The sequence below is a fragment of the Colias philodice genome, chromosome 13 (assembly GCF_061535455.1).
Source record: "Colias philodice isolate Cphi_HAF_F1 chromosome 13, ilColPhil1 Martin Lab GWU primary, whole genome shotgun sequence".
NCBI classification, from domain to species: domain Eukaryota; kingdom Metazoa; phylum Arthropoda; class Insecta; order Lepidoptera; family Pieridae; genus Colias; species Colias philodice.
In genome coordinates, this window is record NC_143098.1 from 1,371,615 (window position 1) to 1,391,464 (window position 19,850).

The 19,850-nt window shown below is 34.3% G+C and overlaps 1 protein-coding gene across 1 annotated transcript; it reads left to right on the forward strand.

Moving 5' to 3' along the window:
• Positions 1 to 4,907: 4,907 nt before the first annotated feature.
• On the forward strand, positions 4,908 to 19,673 carry LOC149483181 (metabotropic glutamate receptor 7-like). The gene is made up of 14 exons (XM_089702140.1): positions 4,908 to 5,067; positions 8,992 to 9,136; positions 11,053 to 11,304; positions 11,679 to 11,850; positions 12,143 to 12,249; positions 12,484 to 12,633; positions 13,037 to 13,170; positions 13,491 to 13,657; positions 14,004 to 14,162; positions 14,300 to 14,462; positions 14,877 to 15,090; positions 18,109 to 18,260; positions 18,705 to 18,882; positions 19,230 to 19,673. Exons 1-14 carry the CDS (start codon positions 4,993 to 4,995, stop codon positions 19,439 to 19,441), a joined length of 2,280 nt encoding a protein of 759 aa, XP_089558266.1. The 5' UTR covers positions 4,908 to 4,992; the 3' UTR covers positions 19,442 to 19,673.
• Positions 19,674 to 19,850: the final 177 nt, after the last annotated feature.

Consider the following 19,850-nt stretch of genomic DNA (forward strand, 5'->3'; position numbering starts at 1 on the left):
AACCGATTGACATCGCTAAATACCACATTTCGCATATATTTAAGAAAATCGTTTTAGTTATCTCACTTATAACTTGTGAACGGCTGAACGAATTTTAATGACGGTTACGAATTTTTTCGTTTGATTGAATTGTCTTGAAAATATTTATGTGTTCTTTTAAAAATTAATATTAACCCGAGCGTAGCCGGAGCGAGCAGCTAGCTATCTTCTTGTATTTCGTCGTCCAAACATAGGCATAAGAAATATTATTCTACGTGACATTAGTCCACGTACACCACTATCGCCTTTTATGGAAGTTATTATTTAATACTAGTTTTATTATATTTGGGTTATTTAATAACGTTACATAACTCCTAAGTCATAATCTTTTATAGGGTTGTTTTCTTGTGTTTGCTTTTACATGAATATACTGAAAACATCTCGTGGAGGAATACAATATTGGTTTGAATGTTTAATTAAATAAATACGTCACCATAAAACTGTTAACTATGTTTTTTGTTGTTGTATTGAAATCGTTTTTACAATGTTATGGCAACACGTACATCGTTATTTCAATAATTAATATTTTTTCTTCCTATATCAAAACCTAGTTCAAAATTGAGTTTAAAAGTGTATGAATGAACCCGAAAGAATAATGAACTACTTATTGTAATTATTTAAATAGTAAACATATCATAAAACATATTATACTTTATATTGAATTATCCCGTTTGAATCATTTATTATTTCCTAGATTTAGTTTCAGTAACTCCCTTAATAGTTCTAATTCGCTAACAAAGTCAGAATGAAATGCCTCGCTTGAGTGAAAACTTTCTGCGTCCACAACTTTAATTCTGAACTGCATAGTGCATAATCATGTTATAAATTTACTCTATAAAATAGAATGTTTATTGTATTTTATCGCCCAGTTGTACAACTCTACTCCTCTCTAGACTCTATAGCAACTCTAACGTGCGTTCTAAATTCCATTGCTTGTAATTCAAAGACACAAACATTCGACTAGTCTTTAATATCCATATCTATAATATATTTATATATATATAATATATATTAATCAATAAAAATACGCGGAAATATGTACGTACGAGTACTTACTGTGACTACTAATAAATTACGTATTATATTTTATTACAAAGACGGAAAAGCGTTTCTATTATACATTTTCATTGCAAAATAGTAATATTGAAAAACACAACACATACGTAATTAGATTTTGTTAAGTCGGAGGAACCAAGCTATCTTGTGTTCAAACTTCGTTCATTGGTACAATGAATAAGGTATTTAAAGACATTATTTATTAAAAATGAATAAAATAGCTTGCAATTGTTAAATTTTGTCTTCCAAAATCGTTCTTGTTGACGTAATATTAAAAAGAAGAAAATATTTCTCTTAAATAACACACAATATAATACATGTAAAAAACTACTGATGACTGTAGCAAGGTCTTTTTATGTGAACAAGTTATCAGATGTCATGTAGAGCCAAGCGTCTTAAATCTTAAAACCCTTACTAAAAAACTACACCTTAGCAATTATGCCTTCTAAAATATCTATTGTAATAAACTATTAAATTTCACCTTCATCATCATCATCATCAATTGTTCCCACTGCTGGGTCACAGGCTCTATGAGGGTACAGACCATAATATTTATATTTATATTCAACCAGGTCCACGGCAGAGCCAGCTCGGGCCCCACGGTGGCCCGCTGTGGGCCCCTCATGGCGCAGGGCGGAGTACAGGCCCTGGAAGCGATGCTGTTCGCGCTGGACGAAGCCTCCAGGGCCCACCTTCCTCCCCCTGGAGTACGGCTTGGTGCCTTGGTACTGGATGATTGTGACAGCGATACTAGAGGACTGGAAATGGCTTTGGATTTTATTAAAGGTATATTTACAAGTTCTTTTACCTATTTTTGTTAAGAAAATATATTGAATTTAGTAAAGGGGTAAGTTAATTTCAATAATTTCATAGCCTTTCAAGGCTATCAAGGCTATGAAATTATCGAAAAATAGTCTATTGCTTTTTTCGAAAATATATAATTTAAATAAATGTAATGCATTTAAATGAATAGATTTGTTTTTATAACTCCTAACACACATTACATACTTGATCGTAGGTCCGTGTATACTGAATATACATTTTCCTTTATATTTGCCTTTTCAGTACGTTCTCTAAACCATTACGCGGTCACCCATCAAAAGACTGACCGCGACCCGGTTTAATTAACACGTCGTAGAGAAAATGTAACTAGTCAAAAGCACCGCTTAACCTGTTTTTATTCCGTATGTCACTATAAAATCCTAAAAAAGTTAATTCAAAACGATTAGACGAAAATAAACTACATTAAATTGAGATAAGCGAATATATACAGCCTTTTTTTAAATAAAAAAACACATGAAATTTCGTGATCGAAAAAAAATCATAATATATAGAATCTCATTCTAAACCCAAAATGAAATTACAGTTAAATCAAAGCAGATTTCTTACCACAAAAGTCCCTCTAAATTGAGTCTGAAATATCTATTTCATCTTCTTACCAGAATCTCGAGGGACTTATTTGAAATATTTCGTGGAATGATAAAGGATGCATATTTTATTTCTCCATTCTTATTTCTGTATATTTTCGTATTTAAACACCATTTTGCAACAAAAATTTTCGAAGAGATGAAATATTTTGAACGCATGGTGTGTTAGTTATTAAAATGGAATTTCTAGACAGAACTCAGAACTTTTTTTATGTATATCTAAAGCACACTCTAAAAAAATTGGCAATGATAGAAACAAAACTTTCTTTTCTTTAAAAATTTATAAATCAAATCTTCCAATTTTGTCAGTTGAACCAGAGTTGAACTCTCCTTTTAAGCATCTTTCAAAACTAGAAGAGACCCAATATTGTATACTAAAATTGATTATTAATGATTAAATTTATGTGTATATATTATATCATCACCACTTCCAATCGGTGTATAAAAATTGTAAGAAAATGAGCATTTCTAACTATTAATAAGTTCGACGACATTTTACATTTTCCCTTTTTAAAGCATGGCATATATCCTTCATAGAAAGCCTGTATCCCTAAATTATGAACCAATATAACCTTATGATGATGATGATGATGAAATAATCACTCCCCCAGGATCCATAAGCAACATTGATGATGAAGAATACGCTTGCAACGCGACAGCAGTACGGAAGGTGATATCAGGTGTCGTGGGAGCAGCGTCCAGCGTCACGTCTGTGCAAGTCGCCAATCTGTTACGATTATTTAAGATACCACAGGTAAATGAAGAAGATTATTAAGTCGGGGTGGGACACAGGTAAAACAAATTAAAAGAAGTTTAGGGCAGGATTTGAACGCGTCTTTCACTTTAGCAATGGTAAAGATCGATAGGCTTGAATAATAAGAATTAATAAACAACAAAACAAAGGTAAATTATTTATTTTATTTATTTTATTTAGCTAGTAACTTGGCTATTAAAACTTTGCTCTTATGATATTGTTTTGTACAAAAAAAATATCGCTGAAGTGATATTGAAATATTCAAATTTTGTGAAATATAGAGCATAAAATTTTTTATTAATTTGATCAGTTTATGACAATGATTACAGAATTTACTATTATAGTCATAAAATTAATATGATTTTATTCATTTGCGAATTGCTAACTACCATAATATTATAAATGAAATATATAAAACAGGAAACTTTCCAGTAAAACTGACCTTTTTTTTTAACCCAAATAAGCAAAACATGAAGCACTACAGCAAAAGTAGAGTTTTTAAAACATCCAGCAAGACTTCTAACTTCAAGATTCAATCATTCAAAGGTCGCAGTTACTAAACAAGTTAAATTCTCCGAGAAAACTCCAAGGATAAGATAGAAATAAAGGCAAAAGCATCAAACTCAACTAAATGTTAATTAAATCAAACCTTTCAACGTTGAGTTTTATTTAAAGTACAATTAGCTTTGAAACGACGTTTTCAGTTGAGCAAAAGTACTTTCAAGTTGTAGTTTGAAATTGGTCAAAAGAAATTTTATTTTGAGCACCTATTTGATGTTTTTGATTGTGTTATGAGGGTAGATGCATTTTAAAGATATTTTTACATTTATTTGATGATGATTTTAACACTTTTCTATATTTCAAATGTTGCTTGAAAATTTTTCAACTAAATTTAATTTGGCGCATTTTCGAATAATTCCAAACTAACAGGATATCTAATACCAATTATCATACTATATTTTTAAATTAATATTTTATAAAATATATTACCCAAAAGCTCTACAATTCCATATTTATATTACCGTAAACCTCCTCTAGATCTTTCAAAAAATGACGAATATAAAGAAAAATATAAAAATCTATTTTAACCTGTTGTCCTCGCAATCTTATTTACTTCACATTTATATACTTTCCACACCGCCAACCGCCCCTAGACATAATTCAATAAACAAAATATATGTTATGAATAATAAAGACCTATTGATAAACCTGAATCCATTTTCCTCCTCACGTCAATCAGAACGAAAATACATTTCGTAAATAATAAAGACCTGTAATGAACCGAACCTTTATTTTCCTTGTCACGTCGATCCTATCACTTATTCCAGGTATCATTCTTCTCAACATCACCCAGAGCTGTCAAACAAGGCTCGCTTCGAGTATTTCGACCTATTAAAGAACCTGCTTAGAATACATCTTTACTAATATTATAAATATTCCTCGATAAATGGGCTATCGAACACCAAAAGATTTTTTCAAATCGGACCAGTAGTTCCCGAGATTAGTGCGTTCAAACAAACAAACAATCAAACTCTTCAGTTTTATAATATTAGTATACATTCTAAGAGAACTTGAACGTTATAATTTTTCTGGTCACATCAATCCTATCACTTATTTCAGGTATCATTCTTCTCAACATCACCGGAACTGTCAAACAAGGCTCGCTTCGAGTATTTCACCAGAACAATACCTTCAGACCTCCATCAAGTGAAGGCGATGGTGGAAATTGTCAAGATCTTGGGCTGGCGATACGTGTCAATCATTTATGAGGAATCCAATTATGGTATCAAGGTATTTGGTTTAAATTTATTGAGACGTAACGATATTGGAATTGCTTTGTAATAGTGTTAGTTAGTAATCGATATATATTTTCTTAAATTATCTACTTAATAGGTACAACTTAATAGGTACAGGTCGAAGCTGACGGGGTCACGGAAGAATTCTACCATACCCGTGGCCCCGTCGTTGATGCGGCTTGACGGAACACAGTGGGGTTTTGGTCGGTAGGAATCCGACATAACCCACGGCCCCTTCCCCGTAGGCCGTGGGTATCTATGCAAGATTTCCCCACTTAAAAAAAAAAAAAAAAAGGTACAGGTCGAAGCCTCACCAATAATATAGATGTGGAAAATCGTAGTTAAACAGGCTTAAATACACATTTGACTTCTATTTACAACTACAAAATATACTTCATGTTGTTCAATTCATATTGAAAACGTATATTACTGTATTGCCAAATACCCGCATATTTATGGAATATAAATTATCTTAGCAAATGTATCTTTATTTTATCCAGTAAAATGTGTATGGCACGGGACAACTTTACATTCTAGATACGAGAATATATCAAAAGTCTTAAAACTTTTGATTTATTCAAACATCTTGAATACACACACGTATCTATAGAAAAATCTTCATTCCTAAGTTTTCTAGAATAGCGCTCGAACTGCAGATTCTAAGGAATCTAATGGATGTTACATAAAATTCTCGGATAAATCCGATGCTCTTGTAGATATTCCTTTTACACTTTTACTTAAAATAGAGAAATGCTTTTATTCCAGAGGTAAACATGAAGAGTCGTGTATTTCTTTCGTAATGTAATAAAGAATGTTTCGCAGATTTTTCCAAGTTCTAAATTGATACTGTAGACTGCTTATGATATTATGAGCATTGTGTTAAAAATGCTAAGAACTAAACATTGCATTGCATACACACATCAACAAAGTCTAGTGTACATTGTTATTGCATCAAATATCTCAAAATCTATGGAGAATTTTGTGATATTGTAAATGGAAGAATTATAGCACATTAGGTCTTATCAGCAAATATATGCAGTATATATGTTGTTGTGTGTATATGTTTGGGCTATTTTCATCATTACTAAAATTAAAAAGTAATATAATGTTTACGAGATTTTTCGTCCATTACTAACTTCATCTTCTTAAAATGGTATTTAACAATTATTTATCTCCTAGTCTTGTATTATATTGTATTCTATCTAATAATTTTTTGAAGTGAAACTTCTTTATCAGGGTTGGAAAAAAATTGAGTATAACATTTTTTCGTTACGCGTGACATTTTTCCGTTACGCGCCATCTTTTTCTTATCCCTACCACGCGTGATTCGACGTATTTCTGTAGAGTTGCATATAGTAAATTATTTTTTGAAAAATAAAGTCATAAAGAAGTTTCACTTCTTACGTGTGTACACTAGTACACGCACACATTTTTTTTTATTTCTTCGTACATACTATACTATACTTCTTAACATTAGCACCATTGCTAATATTCTTTTACTAAAACGTACAGCATTAAGGAAGGACAAACTTCATATAATTCAAACACTGGCCAATCCCCAAAAGGATAATAAGACTGAATGGCCAATAACTGTATTAGATAATAAGAACATGTACCTAAGAGACTGCAGCGCTAACAAAGACCAAGCTTTGCAGTCATTGCTAAATAGATTCAGTTTCTCTCGGGGGAAATAATTACTGTTTGCACTAAATCCTAACTAACGATATTCGAGGATTATAATATTACTAGCAAATGATACCGAACTTTGAAATAATTAAGTTTTAGATATTATAAACCGATTTCGCAGACTGTGAACAGGAAGAGGATATTTCTCCGAAACAAAATCTCATTTATTCTCATTAGATGTTGAATTTATATTTTGATTAATTACGTCTCTTATTTATACTTTAATATCTTGCATGATGAGTCCTCTAATGAAAGCCGTTCGTAACATCAATTCAAAAACCCATCTGGGAAATTATTTACCTTTGAAATGGTTCATGTGAATAAGGGTCTTATTAAAACTGTAATATTATTCGCCATGGACCAATTTGTTATCAAGCCTTACCCTGCCTTATAAGGTATACATTATGTGGCAATAATATTAAATCCCTCTACAATTAAACAAAATGTTTGTCTTTGTAGCGAAACAATATTTAAATCTATTTAGAATCGCGACATAGTTTTTTTTTCAAGACTTTGATGACAATTTCCAAACATCTTTGGTCGGGGAATCTCCCTTTTTGGCTAAAGTAACCTTTTACTGCTTACACAATTTTGATCTACACCTCTACCTATTCCTTAGATGATACATGATATGCAAAATAACAGATATGCAATTAAAAACTAAAATTGATATCAGAAGAAAGAAAATTAGACTCTATACACTCGTAATAAAGACGCTTTCGGCTTAGCCGTTCGTGTATCATGCACCATGGCCCCATGAGAACTGATTTAGTTTATATCCCATCACAAAGTTAAATGGATTTAACAGCACACCTGCTATTAGTAATGCAATTGACTGCTTTGAACATATGAACAGAACATTCTATCAGACGTTGACCTGCCTTCGTGTTAGGTAAACAAAAGTTTGAATAGTCGTTAAGTTTTCTTATTTATTTTGAAATTCCCTTTAATTTCTTAAGTTATTATTGTATAAGATCCTTTTCCTGACAATAATATACGCATATAAAAATAATTTATTTTGATCAGCTCTTGGCATAAGCCATAAGCTGCCGTGATCGCGTGAAATAGGGTTTTTTTATATAGATAATAGATATCTAAAGGAATTATGAATATCTCTTATGATGACATGTTGTAATACCTAACCCTACTTGCTTCATGATATGCCCATGACGCTTAAAGTTTAAAGCCGACCCTCATGTAGACCTTTGACCTATGAACCTTTTTGAATATGACCTATACATGATTTCTCTAAGTGACTCCCATTTCATTTTCTATACGGTCTACGTGAATTTAATTAGTAATGGCAAAGAAAATTATTATGTTCAATACTTTATAGATGTTTACCGGAGAGTAAATTAATAAACTTTTGTTTTCTTTTCACAAATGTAATATAAAAATTTATACAGGAATATGATATAAGAAAAAATAAAATCGAGCACATTTGACTGAAAATATCAAACGCATTAAATTCAAGATATAATAAAAAAATACATTGATGAATTTACACGTCATCCGCATTTACTAGCACTTGAAAATAATTGGACACCGTCTAAACTTAGCATGAACAATATTTCAATTAACAACGTGCCATCATATCAATCAAATCACGACCACGCTTTGCCTGACATTTAACTTCGATCATAAATATGGGGATGAGTAACAAACTTTTACCCAATTTTACCATATTTTTCCGTCTAAAAATTCTGGAATTCTCTTGAAGAAAACAAGTTGACGTGCCCAAAATCACTTTGATCCTAATTATATTATTTTCTTCTTTCGTAATTAAAAATGAAACACAATTAATATCAGAAATATTGTAAAAAACACAAATAAACAAATCAGTTGCCAAATTTCACAAGTATTTTTCTTACTGCATGTATTATATAATATTATATAATATTATATTATATAATATAATATTAATAGCTATATAATTCAAAACTATAACCACATAACATTTAGCCCTTTTCTTGCTTATTTATAACTAGCTTTCCGCCCGCGGCTTTGCCCGCGTTTTCAAAGAAAAACCAGCATAGTTCCCGTCCCCGTGGGATTTCCGGGATAAAACCTATCCTATGTGTTAATCCAAGTTACCCTCTGTATGTGTGCTAAATTTCATTGTAATCGGTTCAGTAGTATTTGCGTGAAAGAGTAACAAACACACACATACACATCCTCACAAACTTTCGCATTTATAATATTAGTAGGTTTAAATTAAATCTTGGTTATTCAGGCGTTTGAAGAACTTGAAACGCTATTAGCCCGGAATGACATTTGCATTGCTGTTAAAGAGAGATTGGCAAAGGACTCCGGAGCAGCTGACGAGAAGGAATACGATGATATCGTGGAAAGGCTCTTATCGCGACCTAGAGCTAGAGGTTCGTGATATCTAGCTTTATTTGTAGTTAGCCATTTATGTAGTCTTATCTAGTTACTAGACGTCCCTGCAAACGTTGTTCTGCTGTACACTGTACACTGTTAACTTAGGGACAAGAAAAATAGATATTAGCCGAATTTCATATCTTTCCCTTTCGGTTGAGTATGGTAACTAGCAATGTGACGAGAATTATAAGTATTATTGAACTATATATTACTATATTTTAACAAATTGTTTGTTTGATAAATCTGTAGATAAACCGTTATTCAACATGCTCCTTTAGTAAAAATTGTTTAAGGAAACAGAGAGGAAGTAACTATAATAATTATTAATAGTCTCGGTTAAAGATCGTTCTGATGGTTGGCGAAAAGTCACTGTATATTATAATTTCATAGACTAACTGTAATTTTTGGAACTACGTATCGCATATACTAGGTAATTTGGCATGTACGTGCAATATAATGGAGAATGTTCACTAATTTTGATTATTAGCACTCCATATTCTCTGTCAAAAATAAATAATACTAGTGAAAAAATTACTTCGATACGTCAATTATTTTCCGATTTAGAAGTAAAACAAGTTGTAAACGCCCGGTGATGGTGTGACGTCACACCACAACACGCTCAATCTGGCTCACTCAGTCCGCTAGCGATCGCGCGCCCGCGCCGTCGAAATTATAATTAAATACTTTTAAAAATGTCCAATCCAAATACCAGAAAATCATGTGTTGTTCCTAAATGTAAAAATACAACTACCAATTCGCCGGATAAGTTGTTTTTTATAGTTGCAAAGGAAGTAAGCTACATATTATAATATTTTGAGAACATTGCAGCTGTTTTGCGTTATCCTTTGTTTTCTATACAAGTTTTAATCTATACTAGACTGTGCTTCTGCTCTGCTCGTATGGGCTAAGTATAGGTAGATGGCTAGTAAGATTTTTTCTTGTTTTAAGTTGAGAATGATATGGAGAACTATACTAAAATATAAGTTGGTGGGGGGAAGAATTAAACAAAAACAGGGTATAGTTCCACACAAATTCAAATGTCAACAGGAAAATGAAGATAAACCTTAGAGATCAGCAGTGCAAAAACGCAATCGTATAGAATATTTTGAGAAACTATTAAATAAAGATGAAACTTTGGCATGACTGTTATTTTATTAAACGAATAATAATTACTAATTAAAAATTAATTAATTCAGAGCATTTTGAGTACTTAATTACTTTTAGTTTTGGTTTTATCTGCGATAAACCACTTTTATCGTGACAAAACCAAACGTTTATCTCGAGAAAAAAAGAGCGCCAAAAATAAAACCAAAACTAAAAGTAATTACACAAAATGATTGACAAATATCTTGCAAATGTTTTAATATAATTGTTTATGAAAAAAAAATCATAATAAGTATTACCATGTCAAGTAGAAAACGTAAAAGTGTGGAAATTAGAGCTAACTTGGTAATTTTTTTTTATCGAGTAAATTTTAATATTTTATGTTTTTGATTAAACAGAATCGTTGAACATATCATCTAGTTTGATATATATTTTATTTTTTAGATTTGGTCTTGAATATTACACGTATCATCCAATAGAAGATTGGTAATTTTGCTTTATACACACCGCGCGGGGACGCGGCCGCGCGGTGCGTTGTGACGTGACGTCACAAGCGGTCACGTGACTATTAGCGGGACTCGATATTTTTCGAAACTTTGAATGCGTATAAAATCAAAACTACTTGGTATTTTTGACTACGACAAAAACTAGTGTATTTATATACATACAGGCTTTACTGAGACACAATTTCAAGGGATTTGGCATACCTAGTAACATTCTTCATTGTATTTATTGCATGTAAACCTGGTAGTGAAATAGTTATTTTACGAACAATAAACGAAATACCCAAGTGACGTCACAATTCCAGGGGTAATAGTGTTCGGATCAGACCAAGAAGTAGCAGGCGTAATGGCAGCAGTACAACGCAAAGGGGCTGGTAGCACCTTCGGCTGGGTCGGCTCTGATGGTTGGAGCGCCAGGGCTCTGGTAGCAGCTGGCAATGAGCCCGTGGTAGAAGGGACCATCAGTGTGCAGCCACAGGCCAACCCAGTGAGGGGCTTCAAGGAATACTTTCTCGGACTGACGCCTGAGAACAACGCTAGGAATCCTTGGTTTGTCGGTAATCATGAATCAATATATGATAAGGATGAGGATAAATATCTAATTGTGTTGTTTTCAAATTTAAATTCAAATTATTTCTTTCTTTCTTTTACATTAGGTCTTAAACTTACGGTTTGGTACTATAGAAATCTTGATGAAATAAAATTGTATGTAATTAATCAATATAGACTTAAATTGTTTTAAGTGAATTATCTGTATTCTTCTTCAAGAATAGTCATAGTGCATAGTCAATTCACCTTTAACTCGCTCCATATAGAACAACAAATAAATAAACCGTTTTTCTCACTATATCTCCATTCTTCTCGCTTCTCTTTTCTCTCATTCGAGACCAAATACCTCTTATTATTTTTATTTTATTATTGTCTTATACAGAATTCTGGGAGGAGCAATTCCGTTGCCGTTATCCAGGTGCCCCTCGAACTCCATACAATATAAACTACAAGCCTTGCACAGGACAAGAGAAACTATCTGCTGAAAATACGGAGTTTGAAGCACAACTGCAGTTTGTTGCTGATGCTGTCTGGGCTTTTGTGTTTGCTATCAGGTATCCGGACTCGTATTCTAAGTTCTACAACAAATAAATGTTATCATTTTTATCATCTTTATGTAAACTGATAAGAAGATTTTTATCACGTTATATTAGAAAATTTATGAAGTGAAATAATCCCAAAATATATTCAAACAAAGGTATAACTACGAAATTGTTCAATTTATTAAAGAAAATAACGATAATTTTTTTAAATAATTATCCCTTTAATTTTTAAGCAATGTTGCTTCCTCAGTTATTATACTCGTTTTTGTTATACCTAAGTCTAGTTTATCTGTTTCTTCCTCAGGGATATGCACAGTGACTTATGTGGTGGAAAGCCAGGTTTATGTGAGGCGATGCGACCAGTAAATGGACCAACTCTACTGCGGTATCTACGGCAAGTACGCTTTACAGGTAAATAATAATTATATTCAACAGAAACCAGGAAATAGATGTGAAATTTGTACTAATATCGAACTTCGATAATGATAACTTTCAAAATAGTCTTAAATGGTGTATTTCAGACGTTTAATCTTTTAAAGGCAATAATTATTATTACTAGGTAGGATATAAATTCTCTGGCGTTACAAACCGAAATTGGAGATAAACTTATAGAAGGTACAATATCAGCTTTATTCTTAATTTTAGGATTGAGTGGAGATGAGTTTCATTTCGACCAATATGGAGATGGACCAGCTAGATACAATATATTACATTTCAAACAAATCACACGTGGTGTGTATAGATGGATCAGAGTCGGGAAATATCTAGATGGGGAGTTGCAACTGAATATGGATGGTAAGGTATTTTTCTGTTTGATTTCAATTTTGTTATTTTCAGAAATATTTATGGACTGAATAAATATGCAAACACTCTTGGCCATACGCCAACCAGTATCACACCGGAATGTTTTTTTTTAACTATTGAAACTTAGAGTCCATCAATTTTCTGTGTATGCTTGGGCATCAATATAAATGGAATGATCAGATCTGGAAAGTCATTCTCCGTTCTTTTGGGAAAGTTTTTTGAATTGATTGAGTATGTATGAAAACATATTAAATCACATGAGTGGCCATATGAGTAGACTGCACGCTATTGCTTTTCATCTGGCAAAACGATGGATAATATAATAACGAAAGCTTCAATTTTAAAATTTATGAAACTACAAATCGACAGAAGATAATTATGATTTTAACTTCAGATATTCAATTCAAATGGGGGCAGGCTCACCCGCCGGAGTCGGTGTGCAGCGCGGAGTGCGAGCTGGGGCAGGCCAAGCAGTACGTGGAGGGCGAGAGCTGCTGCTGGCACTGCTTCAACTGCACACAGTATGAGGTATGATGCCATCGGATAGCACTTAAAACTGACAGCAAATTTACAGATATCAGAGCCATTACGACCAACAAGTTGAAATTCTATATGTTGATTGGTTGCGAACTAAGGTGATATTTTACTTGGCAAGTAGCGAATACAGCTTACGAGATGCGACTGGACGATTAGTTTAGACTTACATCAATTTCGATTATAGTTTAGACTCATTAAGCTCGACAAATATATCCTTTGACAGATTATACAATATTGTGTCATGTTTAAACGATCCAACATATTCTTCCTCATGATGAACAAGATTATACAAATTGACAAATGTATTTCAGATACGATCACCATATTCAGAAACGGCATGTGTAGAATGCCCCAGAGGCACGTTACCAGACGCAGCGAGAACACGATGTGCCCCAATACCAGAATTATATCTCCAACCGTCTTCACCAGCTGCTATCGGAGCTATGACTTTTTCTGCTCTTGGTATTATATTGACCATGTAAGTAGTCTTTATTAGCAACTATTTTATAGGGTAGATGAGTTCCTATTATCAAATTCAAACTCAAACATGTATTTATTCGACTTGACTTTGTTGACTTCTAAGCGCTTTTAACTCATCAAAATACAATCGAAAAGTTATATATTTACCACTGATCAACCACTGATCATGAAAAACAGTTTCTACAGAGAAGAACTGGAGCAAGAAGCTCTGTAATACACAAGAGATAGAATATTGTAAATATTTTTCAACTATTCTTGAGTGATTAAAGTCATTAATAATTAATTGTAGAATTTGATGCACATTGAATTTTATACAGATTTCTATTTCTCAAATCACATTTCAGCTTGATTGTAACCTTATGGATACTCAGAAGTAGCACGCCAGTAGTTCGCGCCAGTGGTCGGGAACTGTCCTTCGTGCTACTAACCGGGATACTCATGTGCTACTTGGTTACATTTGCACTTGTATTAAGGCCTACTGACTTGCTATGTTCTATACAAAGGTGAGCCTCAACTATAAATTGGGATGTTTTGTAATGGCATTCAGTAGCTAGAAATAGACAGTCTCATTTCTTTTTGAATTATAGTATTCCTGAAATATGTATTTTTTATTTCAATTAACCATTAGACTGTGTTTTAGGTTCGGTACAGGTTTCTGTTTCACAGTAGTATACGCAGCTCTTCTTACCAAAACTAATAGAATTGCCAGAATATTCGATGCAAGCAAACATTCCGCTCGGCGGCCATCTTTAATATCACCGAAGTCACAGCTTTTAATATGTTCCGTATTGGTTTCAATACAGGTAATATTATTTACTTAATTATTTAAACGACTACGAAACGACGACGACGACGACGTCGACAAACGACTACGATACGAAAATATTATCTTTTTAATTCCATTAAATTATTGTTTTGGTAACTATAAGCATTATGGAGCAAATTATGCGTGCTTTAAACGCTTCTGAACTATTTCTGTTTACCTTCCAATCCTAAATAGGTCCTCTAGCGGCACTCACTTTCGTACACTGGAAATAAAAGTACTATAAAATAACAGGTGGTGATAAAAAAGTCGGCAACAAATCTTCATACACGTCTGTCTGTGATGGCTATGGAATTGCTTACCACCAGACGATCCACAAACTCGTTTATAATAAACGAGAATATAAACCCAAAGTATTCCTTATATACAGTTATTATTCTTACAAATAAAACAGGTGGTGATAGTGGTGGTATGGCAACTCGCGTCCCCAGCGCGCGCGATCCACCACTACCCGACCCGCGAGGACAACATGCTGGTCTGCGACTCGTACGTGGACGCGTCATATACCATAGCGTTCTTCTACCCGGTGGTCCTGATTGTGGTGTGCACGGTGTATGCGGTGCTTACTAGGAAGATACCCGAGGCTTTTAATGAAAGCAAGCATATAGGTATGTGCTGTAAGCTCGCCTCCATTACTGTTAAGAAACAAAAAACATTATTTTTAAAGTGAAACTTTTATTACATCGTCTCAAACTTTTTGGTCTGTGTAGCGCATGTCGCGTGTATCGCGGCTGCCGAGTAGGTATACCTACTCGGCAGCCGACCGTCACGCGACATGCGCTACACAAAGCAGTGTTCGGAACCGTTCGAACAGTTTCACTTTTACCATGGTTTCATTAAACCACACAACATTTTTTTTTCTCAATACACATCAAATAAGATATCCTAAATACGTTACCTCTCCTCCTTTCTCCTTCCATAATCCATTTATAGATAAAGTTCAAGATTCTTGAGGGTTTTCTAGCAGAAATCGCTTACCGGCCCATGGGCGTAGCGAGGGGGAGGCAGGGGGGGGCAGCTGCCCCCCCCTAGCAGGCGGGCGGGCTGACGAACTGAGCGAATTTTATTTCACCTCTCTCAAAAGATCCATTATAATACCCTATTTAGATTCCTTAATTTCCGCACTCGATCAACGCTTTTCGAATGAGCATCTGCCAGCCTTCAGCCTAATGTCATTGCACCCAAACACAATGTTATCAATGACCCTCAGTGATTTCCAAGAGAATTGCAAAGCATTCACCAATTTTTACGAGCTCGCTATCGAGCCTGAAGCAGAATTGTGGTATAAATTGTGGAAAGACAAGGGGATTCCAAATGAAGAGTTAGAGAAAATGGATTTTACCGACACGCTTAAAGAGGCAAATACTTTCTTCCCCGCCACAAAGAGGGCCATACTTATTTTACTGGCGCAACCATGCACCACGGCCAATATAGAACGGTCTTTTTCCACCTTACGGCGAGTAAAAACGTGGTTGCGGTCTACAATGTCAGAAAATCGTCTGAACGGCCTATGTATGTTAAGCGTACATAGGAAAATGGTAGAAGGAAAGAAAGGCGAAGTTATTGAAAAAGTTTTAAATAGATTTTGTGAACAACCACGCAAGTTACTGTTTAAGTAATTAAAACTATTCTGTTTCTGGTTAAAATTCGTTTTTTTATTGTTACACTTGCTGACCCGGCGGACGTCGCGTCGTCCTGCCCAGTAATCAATCTTACACCTACCCTAACTAAACTAAACCTACCCTACACCTACCCTACCCCTATCTATGTATGTGTTATTCTGAGTCTTCAGCTACCTACATACCAAATTTCATCGTAATGTGTTCAGTAGCTTTTGCTTGAAAGAGGTAACATACATGCATCCGTCCACACACACTCACAAACTTTCACCTTTATACCTAATGTATGAAAACATAAATTCAGTTTCTCTATGATTTTCTCAACCTGTACAAAATCCTGGCTACGCCCTTGCTTACCGCTCTTATTTTGTAAAATCCTGTATACAGGGTGTAATCGTTAAGTGTGCACAGGCGATTATTCCGTAACTATTACAGATATCAAAAAACTTTAAACTGATATCGAAAGTACTTAACCTAATGAGTAAAATGGCCATAATAAATTTTTAAAAATAATACGAGAAATATCTAAAAAATTAACTTTAAACCCTCCCATACATTTAGTATGAGATATGAATATCCCATGTACATGGGTTGATCCAAAAGTAATGATAATCAATATTAAACAAGGTCATTACAGTTAAAATAATTATGTATTTCTCTAGATAGTCTTCTAACTAGATAAGATACTTCGATATTTTTTTTCCTTAACTTAGAAAAAAAAAACTTTGACTTCATCTACAAAAACCCCTCAAAATCGGGCATCACTTCGCTGTCGTCTTAAAATTTCTTGTATCGACGGTGTTTCTTGTGCCGAGGTAAGAGATAGAATTAACTAGGAGCTAGATCTTACAAACAGGGTGGGTGTTCAAGCATTTTCAATGCCGATTTTTGATTGGCAGCCATCGCAACTGACGCTTTGTGATCTGGTGCGTTGTCTTGGTGAACCAACATTCAAGACTGAAGTTTGCCATGTCTCTTTTTCTTACTAACCTACCCGCAATCTTTTAATTTGGTCTGTGTAGTAAGAGCCCTGTGTAGTAGTGGCTACCTTCTTAAAATATTCCACATTTCTTCAGCGTCCCAAAAAACTACGGCTTTAATCTATCCCACTAATTTTCACTTTGAAAATCTTCACCGTCACTTTGGAAGCTCGCATCCAGGCCATTGATTGTTTCTTGGTTTCAGCATAAACATGGTGAACCCAGGTAACGCCCATGGTCACAAATCGTGACAAAAAATTATCCTGATCTCATTAAAAATTTAGAAATTCACCCTCTAAATGTCGAATCGTTGTTTCTTCTTTTCGTCGGGAAACATTCTGGCTCGCACTGTTCACATTAAAATTAACGTTAATACTTGGAAACGTGGCCTGTAGATATATTTTTTTTGTGATAACTTAGTGATTACATGAGCAAGCATAAAACATTTATTTTATATTTTTATGTGCACAGGAAATACCCAATTATCATTACTTTTGGATCAACCTATACATTTAATATGAAAGATTTTAGCTTTTTTTTTGATTTTTGGTTTTCTGCTTTAATTACTTCGCAAATTTGGAGGGAAGTTCATTTAGAAACTGTAAATAGACCTCCTCATTGTATTGCACAATAAGGACGTCACTTCGAAAATCTACTATGAATACAAAATGTATGGGAAATAAATTGTATGGGAGCGTTTAATGTAACATTTTTGGTTATTTCTCGTTTTATTTTTAAAAATTTATTATGGCCATTTTACTCATTAGGTTAAGTACTTTCGATATCAGTTTAAAGTTTTTTGATATCTGCAATAGTTACGGAATAATCGCTTGTGCACACTTAACGATTACACCCTGTATAGTGTGCAATAAAAAATTTTTCATACATTCATTCATGAAGTCTTCTAAATGACAGAATCTGCGGGAAGGGCAGAAATGAAAATAATTTTCTAAGTCAAGGTTTAATGCTAAGAAACTACTAAATTCTACGAAAGGCCATATTGATTACAACAAAAACATTTTCTCAGGCTTCACAATGTACACGACTTGTGTGATATGGCTCGCCTTCGTGCCATTGTATTTTGGCACGGCGAGTCACGTACCACTGCGTGTCACCAGCATGGCCGTCACTATTTCGCTCAGTGCTAGCGTCACGCTGGCGTGTTTGTTCGCACCTAAAGTGAGTATTGTAAATAAAAACTTTATGTCATGTTAAAACAAACACTTGAAAAATAATTTTACTGCGAATTTAGTAGGGCCATCGATACAGTGAATTACTTGCTATTTAAAAAAATTTGCTTTTCTTAATTAGGTACGGACCAACTCTGTGATTAGCAAAATGTCAACACATAACGTATTTAGATAATAGAAAACAAAAGTTAGGGCTAATAATAATCAATCGCTGTCTCTTCTCTTGTTGCGGCTATGCTAGTTCAGGTGTTTCCCAAGGCTCGAATCTGGGACCTTTTTCATTTCTGATTTATGAAAACGACTTACTTAGTATAGAATAATATATAAAAATTTTAAATCAAAGGCATCAAATAAATAGAAAATACTTAGCTTACAGTGAATCAATAGTTTCACAATGTTGATTATGCCTCTTATTTCAAATATTTCCATGTAGATGTACATAATCCTCATCCGACCGGAGCGCAACGTGCGCGCGAACATGATGACGTCAAAATGGCGGAGCGGCGCGCGCGGCACCGCTCCGGGCGCGGTGTGTGCAGCGCTGGTGGGAGCTGCGCCCTTACCGCGCCCTGCTGCTACGCCCTCTACAGATTTATCTACGTTGGAGGCGGGTATGTCGCTATGATGACTCTTATTTTGATACTAGGCGCTCGTCAACGCGGGATAAAATAAAATACAGCCCGTGTCACTCAGGAATAAATCAATAAAGTAACTTTATGCTTTTAAAAGATTTTTTCGGTTCAGTAGTTTCGGAGCCTATTCATTTCAAATACCAATATAATTTTTTCACTAGTTTAAAAAGTTGGATAGCGACGATCCTCTTTTTACTATGCCCAGCAGTCATTATTTGTATTTACTATATTTATCCTTTTATTTTATTTTATAAGTAATTGTCTAGTTTTGTCACCGTTTTAAATGTATACCAAAGTAGGTAAAATAAACCTTCTTACAATTCCAGAGCGATCAACATCCACGGACCGCCAAGTCCAAACAGACGACCTAAACAGTCCGACCACGAACCAGAACGGGCTATGTCTAGACGCCAAGAAGCTAGCAGAACTCGCCGGTGGTCTGCCCGCGTTCGAAGCGAGCGGTGTCAGACGACGCGCGGCGGCAGAACCGGCGGTACGCGTGGCGGTCGCCGTGGTGGGGGGACGTGTTAACTTATAGCCTAGGCTGGCTAGACTGCCTGTTTTGGTCTGACCAGACTTATTATAGGGAGACACATGAAACAAGTTGTAAAGAATACACTCAATAAAATCGGTTGGAGTGATTGGAAATGATCACAGTTTAAAAGAAAATTTGGAGGAAATCATGAAGATCATGAGAAGAGAGAATGTTATGAGATATCACTCGTATTTATAGTTTTTACTGGCCTATTTTGTGCTGGTGTCGACGTGTTCTGGTCCAATAATACAACATTTTTAACGACACTAATAATTAATTATCGCAGATAATAAGGAATTGCAATAATTATTTATTTACTTAACTAATTAAATTATTGTGAATTGAAAATAGAAACATTTCCTGGATGTTGTAAATTCTTAACAGAATATAATATTATTGTTATAAATATATT

Bases quoted from the DNA above. Each gene is read 5' to 3' on its own strand.
- LOC149483181 (XM_089702140.1), top strand. From the start codon at position 4,993: ATGGTGGAAATTGTCAAGATCTTGGGCTGGCGATACGTGTCAATCATT. The intron at 12,250-12,483 runs GTAAATAATAAT...TCTTAATTTTAG, and splicing joins ACGGCAAGTACGCTTTACAG to GATTGAGTGGAGATGAGTTT. The intron at 18,883-19,229 runs GTATGTCGCTAT...TTACAATTCCAG, and splicing joins TTTATCTACGTTGGAGGCGG to AGCGATCAACATCCACGGAC.